This window comes from Dunckerocampus dactyliophorus, chromosome 9 (genome assembly GCF_027744805.1).
Source record: "Dunckerocampus dactyliophorus isolate RoL2022-P2 chromosome 9, RoL_Ddac_1.1, whole genome shotgun sequence".
NCBI classification, from domain to species: Eukaryota; Metazoa; Chordata; class Actinopteri; order Syngnathiformes; family Syngnathidae; genus Dunckerocampus; species Dunckerocampus dactyliophorus.
Genome location: NC_072827.1, coordinates 32,093,555 through 32,113,265, shown reverse-complemented (window position 1 = coordinate 32,113,265; position 19,711 = coordinate 32,093,555). Strand labels below are relative to the sequence as shown.

General features: G+C 43.2%; 1 protein-coding gene across 1 annotated transcript in view; it reads right to left on the bottom strand.

Annotated features, from left to right (window-relative positions):
• man1a2 (mannosidase, alpha, class 1A, member 2) overlaps positions 1 to 19,711 on the bottom strand; it is a 118,948-nt gene that overhangs the window by 7,035 nt on the left and 92,202 nt on the right. The window contains exons 7-13 of the mRNA XM_054788071.1: positions 14,334 to 14,428; positions 14,100 to 14,223; positions 12,786 to 12,879; positions 3,627 to 3,742; positions 3,332 to 3,551; positions 1,285 to 1,457; positions 1,099 to 1,214 (exon numbers count right to left, since the gene is read on the bottom strand). Coding sequence (XP_054644046.1) covers positions 1,099 to 1,214; positions 1,285 to 1,457; positions 3,332 to 3,551; positions 3,627 to 3,742; positions 12,786 to 12,879; positions 14,100 to 14,223; positions 14,334 to 14,428 — 938 coding nt within the window. The remainder of the gene's footprint in view (positions 1 to 1,098; positions 1,215 to 1,284; positions 1,458 to 3,331; positions 3,552 to 3,626; positions 3,743 to 12,785; positions 12,880 to 14,099; positions 14,224 to 14,333; positions 14,429 to 19,711) is intronic.

Below are 19,711 nucleotides of genomic sequence, written 5' to 3'. Positions count from 1 at the left end.
AAATTCCAAAAGGTTCAGATACTTTTTCATACCACTGTATGATACAACCCGGACAGAGCGTGTGATTAAAGTTTATGAAGAGTTAATAGGCCTGCTTAATTCTACACCACCCACAGAACACTACCTCTTTTAGAAGAGTCTAAACACCACCACCACCATTTGTCCTTTTTTTCAATATCTCCTCCTCCTCCACCACAACGACGTATGCTCGACCACTCCTCTTCAAAGGTAAATAACATTTATCATTACGTATTATATCACTTTTATTATTGTTTTTTTCATTCATTATCCTGGTTTAATATTACTACTGCATCCAAACTCATATTTACATACATACACATATACTGTATATGTATACACGTACATGTAGTACCTATATCATTGCTAATATTACCTTTTCCCTACTTAAGAACAAATCAACTTAAGAACGGTCGTCTGGAACCAATTGTGTTCGTAAGTTGGGGACTTAGTGTACATTTTTTAAAACTCGGTTTTAGCGTGCAGACGGTTAAAGCACATGAAATATGTTTAGTGTAATTATTCATGTATTGTTTTGTGCCTTGCGTTGAAGCAACACACTGTGTTCCAACGATGATGCAAATAGGATGTTCCTATCAAACATGGCAGGGCACATCTAGACAAACACTCACATTCATACCTATGGACAATTTAGAGTCTCCAATGAAGCTAACATGCATGTTTTTGGAATGTGGGAGGAAACCGGAGTACCCAGAAAACCCACACACTCCAACACCATGTGATACTGCTTTGGCCCGGTCACAGTTGCTTGCTAGAGGTTGTTTATGTGCTGACGTTATCGGATGGTCGGATGCACTAAGATGGTTTTCTTTCTCCTAGAAGTAACGTTCACTGCCGGATGATACCGCTTTAAGTGCGCTAACATGTTAGACGTGTTTCCTGCAGCATACACGATATCGTTACAGATATCATCGTTATCGTGAGCCTTAGTCCCAAAACTTGATGAAGCCCAGCCTCACCCAGACTCTACCTCCAGTGGCCCCCAGGTCAAATGGGTTTGAGAGCCCTGCTATCGTGTATCTATAACTTCCAGCGCTCACTTCAATCACGTTAGCTTACTTGAGTGTCTCGGCCAGGAAGAAGCTCTGCTGCACGTCGTCGTAAGTCGGGTTGGAAGAGTAGACGTCCTTCACCCCTGAGAAGCCACCGCTCACCCTGCAGTACTTATCTATGGCCTGTAGGAGCAGCAGAGAGGAGCTGTGGTACATGTCGGAAGCACGTCTTCAATGCGTGTACGAGGCGTACCTGTGCCGCTTCCCAGCCCCACTGGCGGTACTTGGGGTCGTGGGTGAACCTCCACATGTACCAGTACGTCTCGATGACCTCCGGCCGCAGGATGTAGTACTTCTCGTTCTGACGCACAGCCACCGCCTCCAGGCCGCTGTCGAACTTGAAGGCCTCGGGGCCCAGCTTCACCACTGGACAAGGTGGGTGAAGATCGCCGATGTCAAATTGGAGCATTTTCACTCGAACTTTCAAGCTTGTTCTTTTCAGGTTTCAGGTCCAGCCATGCCTCATCACTTCCCCTTTCCAAGTCCGTGGCTTCGCTCTATCACGGTTTTGCAAAACTGTATTTGTTCATACATCATTGCTGTTTTTTGGTTGAACAGTGCCTGTTATTCCTCCAAAACCCGGCTAAACGAGGTCAAAGAGGAATATAAGGCATCCAGATAGAAACACGGAACCCATCAAAAGAAACATTAGACTCCCATCATTCATCAGAAAAAAAAGTTGGTTTCTACCTTTTTCTGTTCTTTACTAATCAGCAGTAGAAGACACGTAAGTCTCAGGAAAATATCACTTCCCAACAAACAAAAGGGAGAAAAACAGCTTTTTGTGAAAAGATCCATTTCAAGCATAACCTTCACTAGTGCATTTCCCTACAATGTGTAACCTTGTGCACGCTACACTCCTCCACGCTCTCTCCCTTCCTCCTTGCTGCCGTGTGTGTTTTTACATGCAAAATGCATGCCGAGCTCTTAGCAAATGCACTTCCGCCACCTTGTGGCCGTTTTTATGGCTTAAAAGTGTATGAAAAGTCACCTCTTTTATTGTGCATTTGCATCATCACCTCTTTTTGCCTCTCACATAAAAAATCATCTTTGGCAGCCAGCGTTCGGGTTAAAAATAAACGTAAAATATGTCTTTGGTATTGAATGAGTTAAAGGTTTGAATCAGCGGTGTTCAAAGTGCGGCCCGGGGGCCATTTGTGGTTGATTTATTATCAGCACCTCAACAAATATTAAAAGTCCAATTAAACAAGAAAGCTAACAAAAACAATCACAAAAGTGGAAAAAAGAGCAGTAATTTTACAAATATTAGAATAAAGTCATAATATTAAGAGAAAAAGAAGACATTTTACGAGCATAAAGTTGAAATCTTGAAAGGTGACTACTTTAGAAACCAACATAAATACAATTGCAATTTTTTTTTAATTAAGTTGGGGCAAAAATGTTAATTTTGCGACAACAAAGTCATAATATTATGGCAATAAAATCACAACGTTACGAAAAAGAAGAAATACTTGTAAAATTGAAAAACACCAACAGCAAAGATGGAAAATGAGCAGCGGATAAAAGGTTGAGGGTAATAATAATGTTATAATAATATAACTAAATAATAATAATAACTTTTTCACGTGCAAACACAACGCTGACACACAGTCTTGCCTCGCTATTAGCGCTCCTTCGCTACATGGCGGCTTTTCAGAAATTCATTCATTCATAACGGTTGTTTGGTGGTCGACTATGGTCCATCCATCCATCCATCCATTTTCTATACCGCTTCTCCTCATCAGGGTCGTGGGGGCATGCTGGAGCCTATCCCAGCTGACTTGGGGCGACAGGCGGGGTACACCCTGGACTAGCAGGACCATGTTCTATTATTAAACATATTGAAATACAAGTGTTATGTTGTATTGTGGCCACTAGGCGGCAGTAATGTTACATGTATGAGACATCCATCCTCATTGTAGCCAGTATGGTTCTCCTCCCATTCCGTGTGGAAGTGGTAAGTTTGTGGCTTCTTACTTTATCCTTCTGTTTGAAACCTTTTTTTAGTTTAGAAGAAATACATTGAAGGCCAACTGGTTAGCTCTCTAGCTTGTTAGCACTCTAGCTTAGCTAACTAGCCAGCGGCTGTCTAGAGTCCCTGTAGCATAAAAGTTGTGCAATCCGGTGCACAAGTAAACGTGTAGAGGGCTGGACTGCTGTTACAAAACATATTTAGAAAGTCATAAACAGGTTTTCTACGCTCCCAATACGTTTGCCCCGGCGGCGTGTTCCCCCCTCACCTGTCCTGTCGTAGGATTCGTGGCAGGTGTGGGCTATCTCGGCACCCAGCTGCAGCCAGTGCCCCGCCTTGTCGTCGGGCGAGCCGTCGGCGCCCAATGCGAACATGCCGCCGGCGAAGCACGCCAGGTGACCCATCTTCCTCTCCAGGTGGCCGTTCTTCCACTCGCCGATAAACGTCAGGCCGCCGTTGGACTTGCGTACGAGGTGGCGCTCGATGGCCTGCCAGGTTGGAAAGAAAAGGTAAGCAAAGTGCAACAAATGAGCCCAACAGCCGTTGGTCAGCTGGCGGCGTACCTCGATGGCGTCGTCATACGTCTTGCGGGCCTCCGTGTCCGTTTTGTCCGACATGAGCCACGCCTTCAGCAGGTACTCGTAAAAGCTGTCCCCCAGACCCCCGACCGACGTGTGATCTGCGGAGAGAGCGAGGAATAAATACTTGGAACGTCGACATGTGGAGCTTCTTGCTCATCCCAAACATTTTGTTTTATTGACGGCAGCTGCTAAAAAAACACCATGGGGGGTCTGACTCCCCTTCCAAACAATCAATTGTCAACCTCCCTCCCCCCTTTGATAGTCTTCAATAGAAGGTGCATCTTTATTTATTCATGTGATTCTTGTTTTCATTTCTATTATTTAAGCTGTAAAACATTTCATACTTCATCACAGAACATCACAGCATCCATCCCGTCTTAGAAGAACATCACAGCATCCATCCCGTCTTAGAAGAACATCACAACATCCATCCCATCTTAGAAAAACATCACAGCATCCATCCCATCTTAGAAGAACATCACAGCATCCATCCCGTCTTAGAAGAACATCACAGCATCCATCCCGTCTTAGAAGAACATCACAGCATCCATCCCGTCTTAGAAGAACATCACAGCATCCATCCCGTCTTAGAAGAACATCACAGCATCCATCCCATCTTAGAAGAACATCACAGCATCCATCCCGTCTTAGAAGAACATCACAGCATCCATCCCGTCTTAGAAGAACATCACAGCATCCATCCCGTCTTAGAAGAACATCACAGCATCCATCCCATCTTAGAAGAACATCACAGCATCCATCCCGTCTTAGAAGAACATCACAGCATCCATCCCGTCTTAGAAGAACATCACAGCATCCATCCCGTCTTAGAAGAACATCACAGCATCCATCCCGTCTTAGAAGAACATCACAGCATCCATCCCATCTTAGAAGAACATCACAGCATCCATCCCATCAGAAGAACATCACAGCATCCATCCCATCTTAGAAAAACATCACAGCATCCATCCCATCTTAGAAGAACATCACAGCATCCATCCCGTCTTAGCAGAACATCACAGCATCCATCCCATCTTAGAAGAACATCACAGCATCCATCCCATCAGAAGAACATCACAGCATCCATCCCATCTTAGAAGAACATCACAGCATTCATCCCAGCTTAGAAGAACATCACAGCATCCATCCCAGCTTAGAAGAACATCACAGCATCCATCCCATCAGAAGAACATCACAGCATCCATCCCATCAGAAGAACATTACAGCATCCATCCCAGCAGAAGAACATCACAGCATCCATCCCATCAGAAGAACATCACAGCATCCATCCCATCAGAAGAACATCACAGCATCCATCCCAGCAGAAGAACATCACAGCATCCATCCCAGCTTAGAAGAACATCACAGCATCCATCCCATCAGAAGAACATCACAGCATCCATCCCATCAGAAGAACATCACAGCATCCATCCCATCAGAAGAACATCACAGCATCCATCCCAGCTTAGAAGAACATCACAGCATCCATCCCATCAGAAGAACATTGGTGACACCAATACAAGATGAAATGTATTTTCATTTCAATTCTAAACTGCATTTGATGATCCAGTATTCTTCATTCTTATGATGATTCTGTTTAAATGTGTTTCGTTGGGGGGGGGGTCAACATGTGTTTCGTTGGGTGGGGTCAACACAGGAATTGGGTTGCTTCCTGGAAAAACTGTCCTGTTTTTGTAGTTTTTTTGTCAGACTTTCAGCAACAAATGGAAAACAAAAATACGAGCTTCACTGAAATCATTGAATGCACTCACTAATCATCTAATTTCAACTATTATTTCATTCTTTCATATTGTTTCATATTTTCTATTTACAAGAATAATAATACCATAACAATTTATAACGTATTCTATGAATCATTGTTTATTATTTTGTAATTGTTTCATTTGAAATGAAATCAAATGAAAAATTCCATTTTTTCATGAAAAGTGTGATTTGATTGATTTGAGATTATTTGTGTGTATTTATTTCTTTGTATTTATTTGCATCTTATCTGCACGTAAATGATTCTCCATGAAGAGTGTTGGTGTTGGGAGCAGATGAGCTGGATCCATCTTATTGCTTACTCTTCATTGCTCGGACGTTTTCAGACTATTAGCAACAAATTCATGACAAAAAGGCAAGTTTCACTGTCATATTTTTATACTCATTTATTCGTTGAACATAGTTACTAATGGTATCAGTTGACATGATCTATATCATCATTTCTATTTGGAATGCTTTTTATTCGAGAATATTGAATATTCTTATGTGCATGTCAACGAGAAGGATCATAGTTGTGGCTTTCTGGAACAGATGAAGTGGATTTAGGTTATTGCTTCGTGTTTTTCTCAGACTTTTTGCAACAGATTGATAACAAAAACTGAGGCTGAAAAGAGCCAGCGTACACATTTGACATCATCTTCAAACTATTTGTACACTTTTTTTCTCCATTTTGTTGTGTTTCAGATTCTTCTGCCATTCAAATGCGATGGAGTTCAGTACTTGGAGCGAAATAAAAGCAACTGTTCATTGTGTTTGAACAAACGTCACGTCCTCGTGTCGTCCAGCAGGTGTCCACGGAGGACGACTGGCTGTTTAGGATGAAAGGAAGGATATGAAGAGGCGGGGACGCGGCCATGAATTATTCATATGGCCTTCGGGGGACGTTACCAGGGCGTCTACGTGACGCGTGTGTGGAAAAGGCAGCAGCTGATTAACGCACGTTGGAAAACTGTATGATACTTTTCACTTGATTTGTTTCATACGTGCATGGCTCAGATCAAGGGTACCCTTTGCTGTGTTCAACTTGACTTGAGTAGTATTTGAAGTAGTTGCTCTAACAATGTGTACTATCCCTATCACTCTGACGTTTATAGAGGGAGGAAGCTTACCAAACCATCAATTAAGCCTGTTCATGTTTTTATTTTGCGCTAGCACGGCTATGTTGTAAAAAAGTGTCTATATTTGGACATTGAAATGTTACATGTAAAGCATGTCTACTTTTGTTGTGAAATTAACAATATTTTCTCTGATCATTTTGTCATGATTTCTACTTAGAATTAAAGAATGATGTCTGAAATTGGTTTCTAATGTGTTTTATTCAAATATTCTCAGTGTAAAAAAAAATAACTGTTGTGTAATCATTAGTGAAAAGTACATAACCTTCGTGTCCGCCTGCTGATGAAAATTTTGAAGAACATAATTCCATGGAAAAACAAACCCCATGATGATTACAATGGTATATATTCATGGAATAATTACTCAACTCTGCAACTAAAGTGATTTTTTTGTGTATAAAAGAGTAAAATAAGATTATTTGAACAAAAGTCTAACGCACCTAAATTTCGTGTCCAGCGAGTAATGTACGTACACTTCGAGCTCACAGCGTAAATTGCGTATTGCTAGTAAATATTGAATTAGAAAATAAAAAGTGCCTTCTTGCGCCAAACAAAACTTGAGTCCTTCCGCCGGTTATTCGCCAAATACGCGTTCAGCAGGGGAATGTTTCACCGTGTCCGCCATTTTGTGTTAGCGTAATGTACAGTCACGACCTCGGAGAAGCAGCATCATTCAATTCGACGTTTAACAACCATTGTCAAGTCTAAGGTAAGATTTTTTCATTTTTATATAAATTGGAAAAGATCTTTATGCACTTTAAAATTATTTTTTTTGTCGGGTGAGTTACAAATTTTGTGTTTATCGAGCAGTGTAACTTGTTTTGACAGCCGTTGTTTTGACCTCTCGTAGGTCACCGTAAACACAAATGACTAATTACCATAACAGCAGGGTTTAGACTTCTTCAAAATACATAAAATTATTATATTTGTACCACCCCCGCACGGTTTCTGATGCTATTTGGCCTTTTTTTTTTTAATCTGGTTAAATAAAGGTAAAATAAAATAAATAAAAAAGCCGAAAATCACAACCATTTTTGAGCTAAAATGTCAGGAACCTTTGCCTCATTGGACACAAAGATAAAAATCCTGCGACCGTAGAAAAACGTCAAATTTTGCCATTTTTTCACCCAAAACTTTTTATACAATAGGGATAGAACATCATAATGGGTATGAAATTGAATCATTTTTAATGTTCTATTTGCAGAAACAATCAAGTATACATTTGAAAAAAAACAAAAAAAAACAGATCATGTCCACAAAATTATCCAAATTACATATTGTGGTCATGTCGCAATTAGACATCACAGTCACTTGTTCAGAGTTTGCTTCTTGAAGCTGTCAAATGGCTCACGGTTGTATTCCACAGCTTGAAGCAGGTACCCTCTCTGTTGACAATCTGTAGTCATGATGTTTGCAAAATCGCTCATCATCTTGATTCCCCACTCAGCAATGTCATTCGCTACTTTCACATTCCAGACATACTCCAGTGCCTTGTTGCAACCATCACTCCCTGACCATGTGGACACAGGTTGCAGGAGCCACTCGATGCCAAGGGTGTCAAGCAGATGACGACTCTCTGGGCCAATCAGATCCGGTACAGTCGTCTTGGCTGTAACCTGAGGGAACACAGGTCTCCCTCTCCTGAAACTATCTGGCTTCTCAGTGGCGTGCAGCTTAGTGGCAACGTCCTGTTTATCACCATCACTGAGCCTGGTGCTGAGGAGAGCAAATGGCACAACCTCTTGTGTCAAGTACCACCTGTGGTTCTAAAGTTTCTGAAGCACCGCTTCTGCAATTTCTGGGTCGCTTGTCTTGAATTTGAGCATGTCCTTCCTGAATTGCAGATCATTCACGGGAGCATCAGCAGCAAACGTTGCAGTCATCCACATTGGCGTGTAGAACAGAGACAGAAAGACATTGAGGCGTTCCAGCTTTGCCACAGTGTCATCATCATAGTGCATCTGTTCTGCAAACATGTACATTTTCATGGAGTAGATATTCCTGGCCATCATCTGGCCTGATGGATGGCTCCAGGATGACTCCAGTGGATGCCACGAGGAGGGGTCCCACCAAGCAGTATGACTGTCAGCTCTGACATCTCACGATAATCTGCTCTTGGAGACTTCTGAGAAGTCAGTATTCCCTGGAGCAGCTCCCCACACTCCTTCTTCTTCTCCTTCAGCCATCCTTGTCTGATGGACAGGTTCTTGAGGTTGTCTGTAGTAAGATCTGTCCATGCATCCTTGAATGCTTTGAACCATGGATTGTCTAGACTCTTAACCTTTCCGAACAGCTTCTCCCAGGCAGCCCCAACCACAACCTCTATGATGTGATGTCTACATGCTAAGTAGAAGACCTTTCTATCCAACTGTTGCTCCAGTAGTTTAGCAGCTCCCTTGTGTACACCACCGTTGCTAGACGTTGTATCAAACACAAGGGCAGTCACCACACCTGCAAGCCCCCATGCCTCCAGTAAATCCATGGAGGCTTCTGTCTGAGCCATTCCTGTTGAGCTGTCTATCACCGGTACTCCCAGAAGCTTGCCTTCAGGATACGTAGGTGGACCTGAGACAAGCACAACCAAAGTCTCTGACATGGTCCCAGGGTCACTTCCCAGGACATCTTTCAACATCTTGCCATCCCAGTGGAGAGCAGCGTACTGGGGAGGGTCCTCTCTGAAGGCTGTCATGTATTCTTGACTAATGTGGTACCTCGTCAGCATTCTGTTCCTTCTTGTTGTTGAGGCTGAGATTACAAAGTTGTCCAGATCTGCACCACCAGCCTTCAGAGTGGCAGAGACTAAGCCTCCGAATGCTGTGAAACCAGCACTTCGGAAAATGTTTATACATGAGAGCTTCTTGCTTCATGAGGCAAAGGTTCCCAATGTTTTACAAAATAATGGTTGTGATTTTCGGCTTTTTCATGCCAAATAGCAGCAGAAACCGTGCAGGGGGGTATAAAGATGGGAATTTTATGTATTTTGAAGACGTCTAAGCAGGGTTAGATGTGGATATATAGGTTTAACTTTATTTTCTTTGCTTTATATTTTTTCAAACCTGTAGAAATATGCATGAAAATTGTAAGTGTTATCTGTTCAAAGTTACCAGAGTCCCAGAGAAAAGATGTGTGGAGAAAAGTATGGTGGTTGAGAATGGTAAATCTTTCCATGTAATGTGCATAATCCAGTGCCTGCATTTGTTTTTTCGCAATATGTTTATAGTATTTGCACTATATATAAGTTTGTGGTTGCATATTTGTTACATTTACCTTAATTTTGCTATACAATTCTATTTACCTACAAAAGATTAATTTCTAGAGTGATGGAAGGCATAAACTGGACACCGAGTTATGTACATTACAGTTTGTGATGCAAATATATAGAAGTTGGGTTGTTTAAGTTGAAAAAACTACTTTCTGCATGTGTGTTGTATTGTTCTCTGTAACATGAAACAGTAGTGGGGTAATGTGTTCACAGATTACAGAATGGCAAGAAAGTTTGTGTGCCACTATGGAAGATGTAATGTACATAACTCGGTGTCCGCATTTGATTTTTGCCATATTTTCAGAGCTTTAACTCAACATCTAGATTTGTCACTTGTTTTTATTTACTTTATGATACTCTCTCAAATATAAGTTACTTTTCTAACAAAAGTCAAATCTATGCAGAAATAACAGCATAAAGTGGACACCGAGTTATGAGCATTACGTTTGAGAAAGAGTGAACTTGGGAAGGTTGCTATGGGAAATGGAAGATGTCTCCAGCTCTGGTATGTTGGGTGTGTGTTTTGCAATGTTTGAAGTTTGTGTTGAGAACCTTACCAAGGTCTATCCACCAGTTTGACATTTTACCCAAAATGTAACACTTGGGTACCCTTGATCTGCGCCATGCACGTGTTGGTATTACTGCTAAAGCAGCAAGACGGGCGATGGAGGCCACTGCTCGCAGCTAAGACTAGCTAGCTGGCTAGCTTCGACAGCGGTTAACTTCTTTTGTTCGACAGATGGGACACGCCCCTCACGCCCCTCTCATTGCATCCTGGTCATGAATTGACAAAAGTGTTTCAAGAGTGTTTTATTTCTTTAATTTTGTTGAATTGTTCACAAATAAAAATGGTGAGCAACACATTTAAAGGAAAATTGCACTTTTTTATGAAATTCTTCCTATCATCCCCAATGCTTATGTGAGACATACACCCATGTCCTTCTCTTTTCTGTGCATTCTAAAGACATAAAAACAGGTAAAAAGATGCAGCTCATCACTGCACATACTGGTACACACCTATTTGGCCTATGAAAACACCCCCAAGAAGGTTTGGTGGTGTTCCATCCACGCTGTGAGCGTGTAGCATCACGTACGTTCATCCCAACATGAAATACTTCCTTCCTGAGTGGGTTGATTTCACATAGCAACAGAGAAAGGAACGCTACACTCAGCAGCGGCAGCTCCAAAATGTATCGTGACCTTTGGCTGGTGTGGAAGGATGCTAGTGGCTAGCCGGATAGTAGCTAGCCACTGTGGTGTGGCGAGGTGTCACTGTGCAGGTGAGGTAGTTCTTGGGTTCTTATTAACAATGTTAATAAGAACAACAATAAGAAGAACAATGTGCTTCACATGCCGCTCACCTTGCTGGTGCCTTCTGAGCTGCCTCTTCTATCTTCAGAGCGCACAGAACGTGAACGACGTGTTCATGTTGTCACATGACGATTGTGGATGAAATTCCAAAAAAGGGCAGATTTCTCCTAAATCATTCCATGACCTTGGAAACTGTTCAGTCAAAGGTTTCGGTGTCAGTGCAGGTGTTGGTGATGCTGGCTTGCATTTCTTTTGACACTAAAATGTGCAGCACTGCCCCCCCCTTCAAGCGCATGTACCTCGCATGCATCAGCCAAGGAGGAGCCTTTGGAACCTTCGACTCCAATGATATGCAAACATTACACAAGTCTTTGCCCCCTTCCTCATTTCTTCTTTTTCTGCATGTTTGTCCCCCTTAGATGTTTCAAACTAACGTGAATGTTAGCCAACGACAACACAAGTGAACACAAAATGCAGCCTTTCATGAAACTTTTTATTATTAAGGGAGAAAAAAAAACATCCAAAGCTACATGGCCCTGTGTGAATTGTGCTGAAGGAGAATGTTGGTGACCTCAAGCTGAAAGCAACTTGGGTTCTGCAGCAGGACAATGATCCAAAACACACCAGCAAGTCCACCTCTGAATGGCTGAAGACTTTGGAGTGGTCTAGTCCAAGTCCTGACCTGAATCCTATTGAGATGCTGTGGCATGACCTTCAAAAGGAAAAGCCTCCAATGTGGCTGAATGACAACAATTCTGCTAAATTCCTCCCCAGCGCTGGAAGAGACTCATTGCAAGTTGATTGCAGTTGTTGCTGCTAAGGGGGGGGCAACCACTTATTAGCTTTAGGGGGCCATCACTTTTTCACACAGGGACATGTAGCTTTGGATTGTTTTCATCCCTGCATAATAAAAAGGTTGATTTAAAATATTTCCATTAGTTTGATGATCTGAAACATTGAAGTGTGACAAACATGCAAAAACAAAAAAAGAGCAGGGAGGGGGCAAACACCAGTGTTATCACGTCTTTAAATGCCTTCTTTTTCTATTGTACTTTATTTCGACATTTTTTATGCTTGGAAATGCTTAATTTGGGCAAAAAATGGTTAAGATTAGCGTAAATAGGCTCTGACTAAGCACAGACAGCATCCAACACCAAAACACGACTATTCCTTCATCTATTTTGAAAAACCATCATAGAGTGAAGCAGTGGTAAGGAATTACTGCACTAAATACTGCTAGTTACAATACCAACTAAAGTACATTTCAATGGAAAAAGTATTGAAAACAAATTGCGTTAATCAACACACTTCAGCGGCTGTCGATATATTTGTCAAAAGCAGCGTTAACGAGAGCCAACATTGAGGAGAGAGAAAACAGAGCGGCGGTGCGTGTCGGACGTGACGGCGGGAGACGTTAATGTCCTCGGGCGGGCCGCCAGACAGAGATCAATATGGTGAGAATGCTGCTTTGCTTCTCTTCCATCGCCCTGCGCCTCCTGCATTTGTTCTCACTGAGGACAATCAATCCTTCTCTTTGCTTCTGTTCAGTACTCTTTTTTTTTGGTTGTTACACTGAAAGCTCTGGACCAAAGCACAACATTCTGCCACATGCCTGATCTTTTACATGACAATATTTCAGCTGTAGTGGACTTTAAAAACAAATGAACTCACGTTGGCCCCAGCGGCCGGTGCGGGGGTTCAGGTAGTTAGGGTACAGCCCATTGGGACGGTCCATTTTGGCTAGCAGCTTTCGAATGTGCATCACCTGTAAAAGTACGAAAGAATAACAATATGAATAATAACTAGAAAGAGCGCAGACATCCGCCAAGTGTTATAGTTCCCCCATATTGTGATTTACACCATAAATATTTGTCCTACTTTTATTTTATCTACATACAGTAGTACCTCGCATAACGTAAACCTAAATGAAAAGGTTTGAATGACTTAAAGCATGCTAACATTAGCATGCTAACACCTAGTATAATATCACTGTAGACCAGGGGTGTCAAACTGGTGCCATGGAGGGCCGAGACACTGCAGGTTTTCTTTCCAGCCAGTCACTAAAGCAGGTGATTTTAATGATCAACACCTTCAGTTTGAGGGAAGGAGCTCATCAATTAAATCACCTGCTGAAGAAACTAGTTTGAGAGAAAACCTGCAGCGTCTCAGCCCTCCAGCGTTTGACACATGTGGTGTAGTGTTTCTACCTTTGAAAATGCTAAAAATGTTAGCATAATTATGTTAGCATGCTAACATTAGCATGATAATGCTAAGTGTCTGCTTAAGTTTATATTCATGAAAATCACAAGAAATGCTAGAATGCTAATGTTAGCATGCTAGCAATGTCACCATGCTAACATTAGCATGCTAACACCTGCAATAACAGTGTCTACCTATGAAAATGACTAAAAATGATACTATGCTAGTGTTAGCATACTAGCAATGCTACCATGCTAACACCTAACATAATAGTGTCTAGCTATAAAAATGACTAAAAATGCTTGCTAGCAATGCAAACATACTAATATTAGCATGCTAACACCTAGCATGATAGTGATAAATGTTTATATAAATGTCAACCCATGAAAACGGCTAAAAATGCTACCATGCTAATAACATGCTTTTCGCTTTGCTTGGCAGAGGCAATAACTACACACACACGTGATACATAAAATATATGAAAAAAATGGCAATTTTGATTTAGTTTTATGAACTGAAGATGACTTAGAAATGTAATCTACAGTTTAAAAGTAATATTGCCACTGAGGAAAGTAAAAAAAAAAAAAAAAAACTATCCATTTTGCCTTTCCACATTCTTTTTTTTTCTCAAGGTGCTGCCAATCCCCATGAGACCTCTGGTGCCCCCCTGAGGATGGACGGCATATACGCGTAACCACTGCTGGAGCTAAAAGCAGATGGCATCGCTGCCCCCTGCAGGCAACTGGCAGTATTGCAGCCAAGCGCCCGCCAACAGCGCCATGGTACCTTCTGGTAGTAGACTGGGTTTCCCGTCAGGTAGGTCAGGTGGACAAACTCCATGTGCAGCGTTCCAAACTCGGCCAGGATGCTGCTGCCGGCGGACGCCCAACCCCAATTCCGCCCAACGCCGCTGGGGAGAGAAAGGAAGGACGTTAGCACCTTGGATCACGAAGATGTCAATCGTGTTGCTTTGTAGACCAGCTGAGCGATGATGATGATGACGATGATGGCATCACACACCTCTTCAGGTTGACCATGGCCCAGGGGATCCCTGTGGGGGTGTTGAAGGCAGGGAGGAGCTTCTCAGCCAGCTGGACCGCCTTCAGCTTAAACATCTGCGGAACGATGCAAACATTCCAAGATGGTGAACGATCATCAGGCGGCACGTCTTGTTCAGCTTTTCCGAGCACTGCGGTAATCATCATCATCATCATCAGCGCCAGCAGGAGCACGGGTGGCAAGAAGAAGATGAACGATGACACCACAAACTCACTCATGCTCACACCAACACGTGCACGGAAACACTTCCTTCATCTCCAGCACATGAGAGGAGAACAGACAATAGAAGAATCAATCAATAAATACGGAACAACAACAACAACAACAACAATAATAATAATAATAATAATCATCATCATCAATCATAATAATAATAATACATAATAACAATCATCATCAACATCATCACCATCCATAATAAGTCCAGCCCTGTGTGTCGTGGGGGGGGGGAAGAGTGATAGTAATCTGCTCTTCTGTGCGTGGATGATGCTGGTTGTCCGTGAAGGAAAGGAAAGGAGCCTCCTCAGTGTCCTTTGCTGTGCCACAGATGCCAGGCTGTCCAGCTGCGTGCCAACGACAGAGTCCGCCTTCCTCACCAGTTTGTCCGGGAGTGTTCTTGAGGCTGCCCCCCCAGTAAACGACTGCATAAGGGAGGGCGCTAGCTACCACGGTCTGGTAGAAGATCTGTAGCATCTTCTTGCATACGTTGAAGGACGCCAGCCTTCTGAGGAAGTCCAGACGGTTCTGCCCTTTCCTGCCCAGAGCGTCCATGTTGGCAGTCCAGTCCAGTTTATCATCCCGATGCCCCCCCAGGTGTTTGATTTCTTCATGTTTTGCGGTTGTTGTTGTTTTTCTTTCGTTTTCTTCTGAAATGACAGCATATGTTGCAATGTGCCGCAGACCAATAAAACACAAACGTCCCCAAGGCTGCACTTTGGACAACCTTGCGTTAGGCTGATGGCTTCTTAGCATGTCGCTTCCTCATCCCCTCCCCACAAAACTACAACCGTGACCACAATCTCCCCCTAGCGATGCGAAGGCAGGCAGCATTCGGCCAACGTTGGCATGAGAGAGTGCGCACGGGAACTGAGATGTCACATGGATGTGTGAAAAACACACGGGTGGGGAAGTGACGTGATGCTGTAATCTCACGAGAGTGTGCGTGACGCGCGGAATACAGACAAGCGGAACATAGCGCTCTGGAAAAAAAAGACAAACAATCAACTACTAAAACATCCGCAAAGTATCTCAACACAAAACCAGCATATTAAACACCTTAGACACCTAACCAAGCCAAAAACTGGAAGATCTGGAGGAGTACATCGACGGGTGCTTCGAACGCGTAGTTATGGGAAAATCACCCAAGACACCAAACCCCAAACGGAGCCGCCCGGAGGACTCACCTGAAGAAATATCTCCGCCAGGCACTGACATCAGAGACATCCTTGAGTCCATCGACAAGAGGCTGATTTGCTTGGACGGCCGCCTCGCTCTCGTCAAGGTGCTTCACAAACAATTCCAGGCCATCCGTGAATCTCTGGAATTCAGCTAAAACCAGATCGTCTCCTTGGTTACGGAGAACGCCACCCTCCGCGACTCGGTGAAGTCCCTCACCGACGGAGTTTCACAACTCGTCCAAGAAAATAAGACCATTAAGGAGACGATTTTAGACCTCCAGGCTCGGAGCATGAGGGACAATCTGGTCTTCGCAAGAATTCCGGAAAAATCTGAGGAGGACCCGGAAGAATCGGTGAGGGCCTTCATGGCGCAACAACTCAAACTCCCAGCGGACGCCATCCAAAATATCACTTTTCACCGCGTTCACCGCTTGGGAGCCAAGAAGCCAGAGAACCGTAGGCCGAGACCCATCGTGGCGAAATTTGAACATTTCAAGCAGAAGGAACAGGTGAAGGGCCGAGGTCGGAAGCTGAAGGGGACGGACTTCAGCGTCAACGATCAATTCCCCCGAGAAATCCTCGACAGGCGCCGACGCCTATTCCATGTTCGGAGGAAGTTCATCAACGAGGGATGCCGAGCTGTCATCACGGTGGATAAACTCTTTGTCAATGGACAACTTTACCGCGACCAGGAAGTAACACCGTGGCTGTATTGATATGGTAACTAATGATCTATCTCAACCAGGTAACTTTTCTTTCTATCTCGCAGCGCGCACACCTGTAGCATTTGCATGTTACTGTCTGCTTCCACTTTACCCCCCCCTTTTTTTCTCTCTCTCTCCCACTGTATGTATGCACAGCCTTTCTTCTTTTTTGTCCTTTTTTTCTTCTTCTCTTTCTTCCTCTTCTATTCCCCCCTCTGTCTCACGTTTTCTCCCCTCCTCATATTGTCACATATCCTCTTGTCTGCCAGCTGTCTCCTTCAATCAGCATCTCCTCACAGTGACATCATACACCCTCAAAGTCCAAACCCAACCAAATTCAAGCTATTCACACAAATACACACACGTGCACGCATTCTCCTACACATACACATCATATTCTACTATTGATATGGATATCACAACTACTCACAAGCACGCTCATCTCACTTATGCATAAACCCACATCACGTCCTCACTTTAGTTGGCTTAGTTCATTCAGGATTACTATGTTACACTTTACCTATGTACAAATTAAGCATACATTTAAATGTACTGTATATACTCCCATGATTTTTACTTCCAGGTACACATACTTCACATTTGATCTTGTTTACACACACATCACTAAAGCTAGTCTAGGATGAACTCACTACAGTTTGTCACTTGGAATGTCAGGGGAGTTGGGTCGATAGAAAAAAGACAAAAACCGTTTAATCATTTGAGGAACACCCAAGCAGACATTGTCTTATTACAAGAGACTCACATGTCCAAGTCAGCTGTCCACACACATATTTAGCAAGTTACAACTCCAAACAGAGAGGGGTAGCTATTTTAATGAACAGGAGGGTGAATTTTACACTCCACAACACTATTCCAGACACAGAAGGGAGATATAAAATAATGAACATATCTGTTGATAATGTACATTTCTGCATTGCCAACATATATGGTCCGAATGTTGACGACCCCTCCTTCTTTCATGCCTTCTTTTCTTCTCTCTCTGCACATTTGCATACAAGTATGATCTTGGGAGGGGACCTCAACTTAGTATTTAATCCAGAAGTGGACAGGTCTAGCCCAGCTGGGAGACATCGTGAGTCTCAATCACCATCGATACTGAAGAAATACATGAATGATTTTGGTCTTTGTGATGCTTGGCGCTCTTACCACCCTACTCACAGGGAATATACTTATTTCTCACCAGTGCACCACACCTACTCTCGTATTGACTACTTTTTGACAAGCAACTCAATCATATCTGACATTTCAAACATTCACATACACCCTATCACCATTAGTGACCACGCCCCAGTCTCTCTTTTTCTCACGAACCAAACTATGAGCGCTCCTACTAGATGCTGGAGATTAAATACATCATTACTAAAAGACTCAGACTTCCTAAAATACTTTGAAAGAGAGTGGACAATGTTTTTAGACTTCAATGACCAACCAACCCGGTGTCTCGGCTAGTATTCCGTGGGAGGCAGCAAAAGCAGTAATGCGCGGAAAAACCATTTCATATTCATCATATAAGAAAAAGAAAGAGAGATTACTAGAATCAGAGTTGGAGAAAAAAATCCAAATCCTCAAAGCAGCTCATGCTGACTCACAAGATGAGCATATTCTAAGTAACCTAAGGAAACTGAAACTAGACTTAAAAGAAATTACTGACAAGAAAATTCAGTTCTAACTGCAGAGACTACGTTTGGAAAAGTTTGAGCATGGCAATAAACACGGAAAATACTTAGCTAACCAACTAAAAGTCAATAAAGAAAAAAGCTCTATCTCCTCCATTAGAAACTCAGGAGGTCATATCACTCACCTCCCGGAGGAAATTAATTCCGTCTTTAGGAGCTTTTATAAAAATCTATATACACCTCAGATTAAACCATCTCTCCCAGATATGGAAAAATTTCTCAACACCATAGAATTACCAAAATTAAATGACAAACAGATGACAAACTTAGAGGTTCCCATTTCATTAATAGAACTCCATAACGCTCTACACTGGTTGCCGAATAACAAAGTACCAGGACCTGACGGTTTCCCTGCCGAGTTTTATAAAACATTCTGGTCATTACTAGCCCTAATATTTCTTAGAATGGTTTTGGAAATCAAAGACAGTTCATGCTTGCCTCCAAACATGAACTCAGCTACAATCAGTCTCCTGCTGAAACCGGATAAGGACCCAACACTACCTTCCAGTTATCGTCCAATTTCACTGATTAATGCAGATCTTAAAATAATATGCAAAGCGTTAGCTATAAGGCTGGAAAAAGTTACCCCTCATATAATACACATATATAATATATACCTAAGACCAGACCAACAGACCACAGTATGTGAGGCTCCGTCACTGTGTGTCTGACATGGTACTCTGCAGCACAGGTGCCCCTCAGGGTACGGTGCTCTCCCCTGTCCTCTTCACCCTCTACACCGCGGACTTCACACACAACTCCACACAGTGTCACATCCAGAAGTTCTCCGACGACACAGCCATCGTTGGTTGTGTTTCAGAGGGGAATGATCTGGAATACAGGACGGTCATCAGGGACTTTGTCAGCTGGAGTGAGCTTAACCAGCTGCAGCTCAACACCAGCAAGACAAAAGAGATGATCATTAACTTCCAGAGGAAAACATCTCACTTTACACCGGTGAACATCCAGGGAGCGGACATAGAGTTGGTAGACAGCTACAAATTCCTGGGTGTTCACCTTAACAACAAACTGGACTGGTCCGTCAACACCCACGCCCTCTACAAGAAGGGCCAGAGTCGCCTCCACCTGCTGAGGAGACTGAGGTCCTTTGGTGTGTGCAGGACTCTTTTACGGACCTTTTATGACTCTGTGGTGGCCTCAGCCATCTTCTATGCTGTGGGCTGCTGGAGAGGGGGCACACGGACAGGGACAGGAGCAGGATCAATAGGCTGATCAGGAGAGCGAGCTCTGTCCTGGACGGTCCTCTGGACTCCGTGGAGGAAGTGGGGGAGAGAAGGATGTTGGCTAAGCTGACATCCATCATGGACAACACCTCTCACCCGCTATGACACTGTTGTTTCCCTGAGCAGCTCCTTCAGCAGCAGACTGTTACACCCACGGTGTAAGAGGGAGAGGTTCCGCAGGTCCTTCATACCGACCGCTGTCAGGCTCTACAACACCTGCACCACCTGAACCATGTTGTAGACACTATGCTTTCTTTACACTGTTCTCTTTACTTGTCTTGCTTGCTTGCTGCTGTA